The following is a 10,320-nucleotide window of genomic DNA, read 5'->3' on the forward strand; positions in this document are numbered from 1 at the left end:
GAAGGGGTCACAGGATGGCAGCCAAGCAGTGAGACAAAGACTTAGAGAAGCAGTAGGGTCTTCATCCTTAGAGATACTGAGATTCTGACTGAACAAGAGATTGGAGCAGAGACTCCCAAAGGTTCCTTCCCACCCCAGCTATCCAAAGGACCTTGCTACAAACTGCTGGAGGGAGGGATTCCAAGTATTTCCAAGTTTCCTGATATTTTGTGATAACAGGTCTGAGAGGGAATCCTGCTCTACATGAGAAAGAAAAAAGGCCCTTGTATCATGGTGTGCTTCCCTGCATCCTCCTCATGCATTTAAGAGTAACTGAAATCTTGGCTTTTAAAAACTGCCACCAGCAAATGGAGAACATTTTTGGGTGATGTTGCCAGTTCTGAGTGTGAATTGGGAAATTATTATTTTCCTTTGCAAAATGGATGTGTGAGATTTAGAACAAACAGGTAAATGTGTGGTTTTTTGCAACTAAAAGAAAGAAACCATGGGAGCCAGAACCAGCTTACAGCCTGTTTCTGTAATGCAGGGCAGGGAAACAGCCTCCCTTTTTTTCCTCCCAACTGCACCGGTCCTTTGCACCCAGCAGCTGTTTTCCCTTTATTAATTGAGAAGTTTGCCTGACCTCTGTTTCCCCTTTTTAGGCCATGAACCCGGGCTTGTGCAGCTGGTGAATTACTACAGGGGAGCAGACAAGCTGTGCCGCAAAGCATCTCTGGTGAAGTAAGAAATTCACTGAAGTCTTACGTGGGATTGGCAGAAGTTTTTCTTCTAACCCATGTAGAGTGTTGTACCTGTATGGAGGGTATTTCACAGAACAGCTGCCCTGGGAATGTCCTAACATATGCTGTGTTCAGACTCCTGTGTTGGTCTCTAGAACTATCTGTATGCACAATGGCCTCTTTGTAACTTCAGGGGAAATGTCATTTCCACTGAGTTACATCTGCTTGAAACCATGGAGTATATTGAATCAGATTAGAACTAAATCAAAAGAAAAAGAAACCCAAACATGTCTGCTCTTTTCCTTGTAGACATTTAATTAAAACCTACTCCTTTTATTCTGTTTCATGCAGAGATGAGACACTAATATGCCTTTAGCTAATCAGATTTGTTGGTCAAACAAATGCTTGGAGACATCTCCAGGAAGAGCTCTGGGAGTTATTTCTGCATGACCTGCTGTGCCAGGATCTCCTGGGGAAATGTGGATGAGCTTACATTGTAGATAACCCTTGTCCCTATGCAAACTCTGCAACCATTAGAGAATCTTCATGTCAGAGCTCTTGGTCTCCTTAAAGTATTTGATCCACATTAGGGTCTGTGCTGCCTCTCGCTGATGTAGTCCTGCGGACTGTGTGTGCTGATCTGAAGCTTCTCCTTCCCCTGCAAAGAACCTGGTCCCAGTTGATTTCTTGGCAGTGGTGATGGTGTTTGTCAGAAACTGGCAGAGTGTTTTTTAAACAAGCTCTCACAGCGCTCCTCAGCTGGATATCTCTGCAGCCTGTGATCTAGAGGCAGTGCTCAAAGTGCTTGCACACCTGTTTTTGTCTCCTGAAGCCTGGCTGACCTTTCTAACTGTGGGATCACCCTGCATCAAGCTACTTATGAATCCAAAGCACCACAAATTACATTCCTCAGGGCTTCCAGAGTGTCACTGACTGACAACCATTTCAACAGAGAGGCAGAAATGCACAGAGAGTCAGTGAGTCACAAACTCTGCTTTTGGCCTTAAGCAAAGCACAGGCATTTGGAGAGGCAAGCAGCTCCCTTGACTCTGAGAGAAAACAGGCCTGCATTCTGCTAAGAGGAGTTTGCTGGCACCTCCAGACGTTACTGGTAGGAGAGCTGTGCCAGAGGGATTGGAGACTGTGATGCAAGGGGGATCCCAGATACCTTGGGATGTGAAACATGTAGCTGTGTCCTTGCTTTCAGTGGGTTCCCAGTGGTTTTCGTCCACAACTGGGACACCTGGTCAGATCTGTGGGAATGGGATCAAGGGCTAAGCACTAGCATAGGGAACATTACTGCTGTGTCTTTCCTTTTGCCTGCTGTGATCACGACATCCTTCCTGCCCTGTTCTGTTAACAAACACGCCTTCTCCAGGAAATGCACCACAAGCTCTAGTTACACGGAAACCTCTCTACTGTTAGTTCCATGATACCCATGGTATCAGTAAATTAATGAAGGCTTGCAGGTTCTAGTTCAAAGAGTAGTCTTGGCTGTGGGTTGGAGTTGGCATGATGTCTTTAGGAAAACCCTAATTTCAAGGGTCTAAGGAAAATACTATAATCTAACACAGACTATCTGTAAGCTGCTATTCATTATCAAGCAAAAGAGCCCAGTTAATGATGATTTTTCCTTATTAAATTATGTTCATGCAGATGGGGACACTCTGGAGATTAACAGTCTGTCTCTCTTCACCCAGGCTAATCAAGACAAGCCCTGAGCTATCAGAGACCTGCACATGGTTCCCTGAGTCATATGTGATATACCCAACAAACTTGAAGACCCCCGTGGCTCCAGCACAGAATGGAATTCGTCATCTCATCAACAACACAAGGACAGATGAGCGGGAAGTCTTCTTGGCAGCTTACAACAGGCGGCGGGAAGGCAAAGAAGGCAATGTGTGGATCGCCAAGTCCTCAGCTGGAGCCAAAGGTTCATTCTCCAACACAATGAGCCATTTTTCATTGTTCCTTACTCTTTATGTAATCCATAGAGATCTGGGGTTTGGGCTGCACCCAGCTGATATCTAGCCTGTCCATGAAGGGCTTCACCTACCAACTCCTTGCCAGTCAAGCCAGCATAGGGCTCTTCTTAAGTCTGCTTGGTGGCATGGGGCTCCTGACAAGCTATGTAACATGCACATGCTACCTGGAACATGCATAGCAGTGGAAGGGCCTCCTTTTTCTACACATGCACCTTAAAATACAGAAAAGTGCTGCAGGGAGAAGGCAGCGGGAAGCAGCAGGTGAGGGAATGTGGAGAGCAGGAGGTATTAGGGAGCAGAACAGAATATGGGGAGCAGGTCATCAGGCAGGACAGCAGCCTTCACGTGCAAGGAGCCCAGCTCCCCATGCTGCATCTAAGCATGGCTTCACCTGAGCAGATGTCCTGCTGCTTGTCTTCCAGCCAAACTCAGGTGCCTGGTGCCAGTGGTCACACTGAGAGACTGGTTGAGCAGCCAGAAGCTCAGTACATCAAAATGCCACCCAAGCCTCAGGGGCAATAGATATCAAGTAATAATGTGTCCCTTCCTTGCTTCAGCGTCATTGCATTTCTTGCTCTGCAGAAGTAATGAGTTCTGAGATGAGTGAACTGGACACAGCTACATATGTAATGCTTTGATAACTATGTGCTGTCTGTCAGTTCTGATGTTGTCACAGGCACATTATCAGAATGGCTTTATTTAAAAACTTATATTGTCACTTGTGCATCAGAGCCCAGCCTGAGGAAGGACCTGATTGTTTCAAGGGCAACAAGCCCAGGTGTATTACTCATACTTGCAGTCAGTTTTGATAACAGCCCTGCAAAACCAGAAGGTGAAAGCCAGAGGCGGCAGCAGGGAAGCTGTATGATAAAACTGTCCTTCACGCTGGTTTCCTTTGCTGGCTGTGTTACCAGGAAGCATCAGACAGAAGAGCATGCTTGTTTTCATCCAGGATGAAGGGGAGATGAGTCCTTCTGTTATGACAGTAAGGGAATATGTTTCTGTGTGGTAAACCATCTGGCAAAAAATCAGTCTGGGCAATTGAAAAGGCTGTTGTTGTGGTCTGCTGCAGGATGGGGAGGTTTAAACTCTCAACATGCTTTATTCAAGTGCGATACCATCTTTTTGCTGCTCTGAAGCAGAGTAACCTTTCATATTCATCAGTGTGCTGCAGAACTCAAGCTGGGAATTAAAGTGGAAAGCAGAGCCTCCTGTTAATCTTTTAGAGGGAAGTCTTAAATGTCTGAGGTTTACTTCTGATGAAGAAGAAGGCTTGTCAGCATTAATTACCAAGGTAGATCCAGCTCAGGCACAGCCCCTGACTTGGGGCAGGTCTACTGGAAGCTTGGTTGTCCATCAATAACAGGAAAATTAAAGGTTTAGGATGGCCTGACTTCAATGTTGAGAGATTCTTCAACTGTGGGGTTTGATGTTTTCTTTGAGAGAAAGGACAGCTGCCTCACAAAAGCTGCTTTGCTCCCTCACTGTGTTGCTGACTAGGTGCACAGTTAACCTAACCTTCCCCTTGATTCACCATCTGTCCAGTGCAGAATGAGTGCCTGCTGATATTCCCACTGCAGGGGCTTTACTGGCTTACACGGATGTTGTTTCCCTCCCCCCAGTGCACAGCCTGAAGTTGTGCCAATGCAAGCTTCTGCCTGGCTCTGCTATGATCAGGGGACTAAAAAATATTGTCCCTTGCATAAAACATGGGGGAGAAAGATACTTTGATGACAGCACTTCCTTTCGGTGGAGGATGCTGAGGATGGATGGGGATCGGTAGTGCTGGAAAACTGTGACGCAGGTATGCAGAGCATGGAGCAGTGAGAGTGCCTGCAGGGCTGTGTTGACAACAACCTTCAGAAGTCATAGCTAGGAGCATTTTCCATGGGATGATCCTGTCAAACCCTGCCTGTGCTTCAAACCTGGCAGCACAGGTTTGTGCGCCAGGTTGAAGACTCCTTGAAGTCTCTGTTGAAGAATGTTTAGAGGTCTTGCTCAGTATTTCCTCAAACACTAAGCACAAAATAAGTCATCAGGTTTAGTCGGAGAAGTTAACTAAATGCCTGAAGACTGGGCATAGTGCCAGAGAAGTGTTAGATCTGGTTTATCCTTCATGGCACCATGCCATCCCTTTATCAAATCCCAGAAAGATATGTTCTCTCTTCATTGCTCTGCCACAGTCATTTCATATTTGGACTCTTGAAAGAAATGAAGAATGACAGCTTCAGCCAAAATGTGGCAGTATTGAAACTGCAGATTTAACTTTCTTAATGAAGAGCTTCCACAGCAGGAACACTCACGACATGGATGAACAATTTAAAACCCTTCTTTTCCTTATACAGCAATGATTTTAATAATAACTTAAATGAGCTCAGTGAGCAGGGCAACTCTGCACAAGTGTAGATGTGTGACTGCCTCTGGATTCCAGAGAAGTCTAGAGTCTAGGATAAAAAATACATATACCTCCTTTCCCAAATGAAACGGGAAAAATGTTGGGAAAGGTGAAGGTTCCATGCGGGGAAGCAAGTGGCCGACTCCGTGTGGGTGATACAGCAAGCTCCATCTTTATTGTCCGACAGGCTCTTTTTTAGACAGTGCAGAAGCAGGCGTACAATTATCCATCATTTTTAATTGGCTAGGCTCTAAAGATAGAAAAACCTTACTCACAGCTGCAGCTGTGAGGCTTATCTCCTGCTTTCCCAGGCTTGGGTGCATTCCTAGCTGTTTTTCTCGAACTTGTTTGTTTCACCCTCAAGGACGAGTTACCCCTGCCATCTGCCCAGCTGAGTTACTCCCTATCTATATATAAGTTACTATCTCCAGAGCCTTGCTTGTACACACTGCATTCCCAGGTGCGTTCCCAGGACTGTGTCTGTATGTTCCCAGGGGACTGCGGCCTAGCTCTTTTTGGCCTTCCCCAGGATTATATCCCTGCTCTCTTAGCCATTCTCCAACAGAAAAAACCCTTGCAAATAACCCGCAAAAACCTCTGTTCTCTAAACTGCAGAAAAACAGGGAAAAAAACCAAAATTCATCAAGTGCCAAACATGAACACCACACAGACACACCAAGTCCAGATGGAAAAAAATGATGGGAAAGGAAACAAAATCTGCCTCCAAATCAAGCAACTGCCTCACTGCTTGCCAAGGTCCCTGTCTGCTGTGCATCTCCTCAACCCCCCTGCAGACATGCCCTAGGCAGGCCATGCCATCTCAGGTACCCTTGATTCCCATTTGCATTAGTTCTGGTTACTGGGGAGCCAGAGGTCCTGTGGTGTGACAATAGGGAGGTCCCTCCACAGATTCACTCCCCACCCTGCTGTTGAGCAGCCCTGGGGCTATGGTCCACTTGAGGCCTGAAAAAGCTCTAGCAAAGGTAGAAGGATCCTCTGCCTAATCCTGTCTTCATCTTTCTGTGCCAGGGGAAGGGATCTTGATTTCTTCAGAGGCTGAAGAGCTCTTGGACTTCATCGATGAGCAGGGACAAGTGCATGTGATTCAGAAATACCTGGAGAATCCACTGCTTTTAGAGCCAGGGCATCGCAAGTTTGACATCAGGTAACCTTTTCTGCTTTATAATAGCAGTTTTCTTTCTCTTGCTCTTTGAGCCACTGAGACTACAGTTTGTTCTCTCATCCTCCAGGAGCTGGGTTCTCGTGGATCATCAGTATAATATCTACCTCTACAGAGAGGGTGTCCTGCGGACCTCTTCCGAACCATATAACAGTGCTAATTTCCAGGACAAAACCTGCCACTTGACCAATCACTGCATTCAGAAGGAATATTCCAAAAACTACGGGCGGTATGAGGAAGGGAATGAAATGTTCTTTGAGGAGTTCAACCAGTATCTGATGGATGCCCTGAACACAACGCTTGAGAATAGCATCTTACTGCAAATCAAACACATAATAAGGTAGCCAACTGCCTGCTGTGTAACGCAACCCTTCAGTGACAGGGAATGTGTATGGATGCAGCTGGGGAAGCAGACAGACCAAGAAGGGAAGAGTTTTGATTGCATAAATTTAAGATAAGACCATAAACACCCCAATGTCATTGCTTAATGAAAAGGCACCTCCATAGGTGCTGTTTCCTCAATGGTATGTGTCAATGTGTCTGCATGTTGCCAGCTGTGGGTGGAGAAGGATGGAGCAGTAAGGGAAGAGAGTAGGTCAAAAGACAAGGCTGGGAGAGGATGAGATTAAAAAATGTATAGAGCACAAGAGGAAAAATTAAGCTGGACTCAAGTCTGCGGGATCTCACTGCAGGATCAACACCATCAGCAAGCAGCAGCACATGACCTTGGCCTAGGTCATCTTAGTCCACACAGAGCCAGCTACCTCCTAGGCACAGAAAGTGCACAGAGATCATGGTGCTGCAGAGAATCCAGCTCTTGGCAAAGCAGTCCTTCACGAAGGAATTTAATTTGCAAGTACCCCATTGCTGTTACTTGCACCAAAAAGACATGACATAATCTTCAAGGGACTTGGAGGCAAATGATCAGTGGCAGTTCCCTGGGGACCTGCTGCAGCCCTTTGTGGCTCCAGGCTCTGATTGCACACTGTGTTTTTCAGCTGGGTCATCCAGTAGTGAGGGAGGATGCTGCTCCCCAGCTCTTCCACAGTTAACTCAGGGATGTCCCCACATGTATTTTGATGGTTGCATGATCTCACTTGTAGGGACCTGGTTACCATGGCATGTGTTGGATATAGCTTGTAATTTGGGGCAGTTCCAGGGTAATGCGTTTTACTTAACTGTGCTATGCACACGCCCTCAGAAGCTGCAGTGCAATAGGTGTATCTACAGTGCTCTTAATCTTGAGTTTCTGGTTTTCCCTTCACAGAAGCTGCCTTATGTGTATAGAGCCTGCAATCAGCACTAAGCATCTTCACTACCAGAGCTTCCAGCTCTTTGGCTTTGACTTCATGGTGGATGAGGAGCTGAAGGTCTGGCTAATAGAAGTCAACGGGGCCCCGGCGTGTGCCCAGTGAGTAGTCAGTTTCTGTAATACCCTTGTGATGCCACCACTCACGTGCCTCACTCAAAACATGACCATGTCCCAGCTCCAAGTGGAAAAGGTGGAACAAAGCAAATGGCAAGGGAGTTTTTCAGGCCAACCCACACTGTACACTGCTCTAAGTGTCAGCTGATTTGGATTCATTGCTCCTGTGTCTGTTTGGTAGCCTCCAGCTTCTTTCTCATGTGAGATGGGGCACTAACCTTGGGTTTGGAATAAACAGATTTGACTATAAATTGCGTCATTTTTATTACTATCAGGTTGAAGTTCTGTTGCAGATTTAACGCTTTGGGGGTCAGGTCATTTCTCAGCCTCTCTTGTGGAGCCACTGGTGGCTGGTCTTTACATGAACACGTGATAAAGGAGTAGCATAAAAGCCAGCAGCTGGAAGTGTCTGACTAAATTTGCAGGCAGCAGGACTCCAGACCTTCCACTAGCCACAGGGAGACTGGGATAGCCAAACAGCCTTGACCATGAACATTCACATAGGCACAGCAGGAGGTGCTGTATTTTGTGATGAAATTGCAGGAGACTCAAAATCTTTGCTAAATGAGCATCTGTATCATATAAAACATCAGCAAAACAGAACACACTGTACATCACTACGTTAGAATTTGATCAGATTAGATGTAGATTCAATTAGATTACATTAGGTCATCACTAACAGTAGACAAAAAAATATAGGTCAAACCTACCAGACAGCCTGTCCAGCAGCCTTTTCAGGACTAGGGCCTGGGGAGCTTTCTGCATCCAGGGTGCCCTGTTCAGCATGTGCACTGTGGTGCAATACTGCCTTGCATCTCCTTGTGTTGCTGTATGGGTAGAATTTGGCTGTTGCTAAGTGGATTTGGATTGCAGCAATGCCCTGTTTGCTTTGTGCCTCTATGGGCACTTGGAAGATATTGAAAGCAGCTGAGGTAGATTTTGAATATTTGTGCCTTCTCTTCTTCATGGTTATTGTAATTTGTAGCAGCCATATCACAGTTCCCATTTAAAGAGAAAAAAAATGGCTGCTGAAAGCAGTAACATTCCCAGGAGCTGAAAAAACAGCTTACTGTCATGTAGCCCCAAAGGCACAGAGTAAAATACATTGCTAATCCTAGGAAAGACAGCTTTGGTACTAAATATGTCCCAGATGCCAGCACATTCAGGAAGGTTACACATGTATTTCCTTCAGCAGAAAGTGTAGCTATTGTTAACTCATCTCAAACACCTTGTCTCTCTTCTGCCTAGTCCTGCTCTGTATGAGCTGTGCCATGGTGAAACACATGCCATGCTTCTGAGGGTCCTGTGAAGCCTCTGTGTCTGGTCACAAGCTGATGCGCACAGCTGCACCCTGGTGCAGCATTTCATCAAACCACGAATGCATCAGAGCTGTCTCTCTGGGGCACATCCCCACGTGAACAGGACCTGGTGTGGTAAATCATGACTCCCTGAGTTGGAAGGCTGGCACAGGGGGTACTGTGGTGTTGTCTGCCCCCATGCATCTTGTGGTGACTCAGGTCTGGGGCCTGAGGGTGTGAAGACTGCTCAGAAGCCTGTTCTGACAGTAAATATAGATAATGAGTTTTGTGGTCCCACCTTGACAGAGAGCAGTATAGTGAATGGGATCACTGTGGGAAAACAGATGGAAGGGTGTAAGCAAGGAGGAGATGGAACAGGTGCTACCCTCCTCCTGTTTGCCACCCTGCAGCTCCTTGTAATGGGAGTAAGATCTTGTGGATCATGCTGGGAAAATGCACGTCTGTGTAAAAATTGGTAGGGGGTCTGCTGGTTTGTCCTTCTTGGGTGTCTGATTCTCTTTCTCTCATCCCCTAGGAAGCTGTATGCAGAGCTCTGCCAAGGAATTGTGGATGTAGCCATCTCTAGCGTTTTCCCCCTCAATGACACTGGGCAGAAGATGAGCCAGTCATCATCGATCTTCATCAAGCTGTGATGACAACAGGACTGCCACTGCTGTGAATAGGGAGAGGCTGCACCCCTCGGGTCAGCACAGTGCAGTGGCTTATCTCAGTAACATGCCAAAAAGCGATAAGAGACAGGCTTCTTATTTTCTGGGAAACCATGGGGAAAACCAACAAAACAGGCATCCACACAGAGCTGTGATGAACCAGAGCTGCTCAGATAACTGCCTGCATTCACCAAAATCCACTTTAGAAACAGCTCCTGTGACTTTCATACCTGAAACAAATCTCTCTGGGAGAACAACAAAATAACCTTAAAATGAAACCCCAACAGGGATACTGTAATGCTGTATTAGCTCCTCTTTTTCTATAGAGACAACATTGGGTTTTTTAAGGGAATTGAGCGAAGAGAATGATGAAGTTGTCCTCCTCCCGCTGTGTTTCTTTTTTCCTCACCTGCTGCATCATTAGTGCCTTAGCTCAGCTCCAAATAGATGACTCCTTTCCTTTGTTCCTGCTCTGTTACATAGAAAGGAGCAAGCTCTCTTGCATCGCAGGGTGCCTAAAACAAGGAACACCAAGAATTCAGTTTCCTTAGGTCATTTTCCAAGCTGATTGGCTGAACACCCAGGCAACGGCTGGCAAAAGGGTGCTGAACTGCAGGTGGTGAATTAACCCAAGCAAGGAAGACGATTT

The 10,320-nt window shown here is 46.3% G+C and overlaps 1 protein-coding gene across 1 annotated transcript; it reads left to right on the top strand.

Annotated features, from left to right (window-relative positions):
- Positions 1–641: 641 nt before the first annotated feature.
- On the top strand, positions 642–9,967 carry TTL (tubulin tyrosine ligase; the record flags this gene model as incomplete). Its single annotated transcript, XM_009072377.1, has 6 exons — positions 642–720; positions 2,420–2,652; positions 6,129–6,264; positions 6,350–6,619; positions 7,547–7,690; positions 9,539–9,967. Coding segments are annotated over 6 exons (980 nt in total), but the record flags the coding sequence as incomplete, so codon positions are not given.
- Between the last annotated feature and the right edge of the window lie 353 nt (positions 9,968–10,320).

The sequence above is a fragment of the Acanthisitta chloris genome, unplaced genomic scaffold (assembly GCF_000695815.1).
Source record: "Acanthisitta chloris isolate BGI_N310 unplaced genomic scaffold, ASM69581v1 scaffold33053, whole genome shotgun sequence".
Classification (NCBI taxonomy): Eukaryota; Metazoa; Chordata; class Aves; order Passeriformes; family Acanthisittidae; genus Acanthisitta; species Acanthisitta chloris.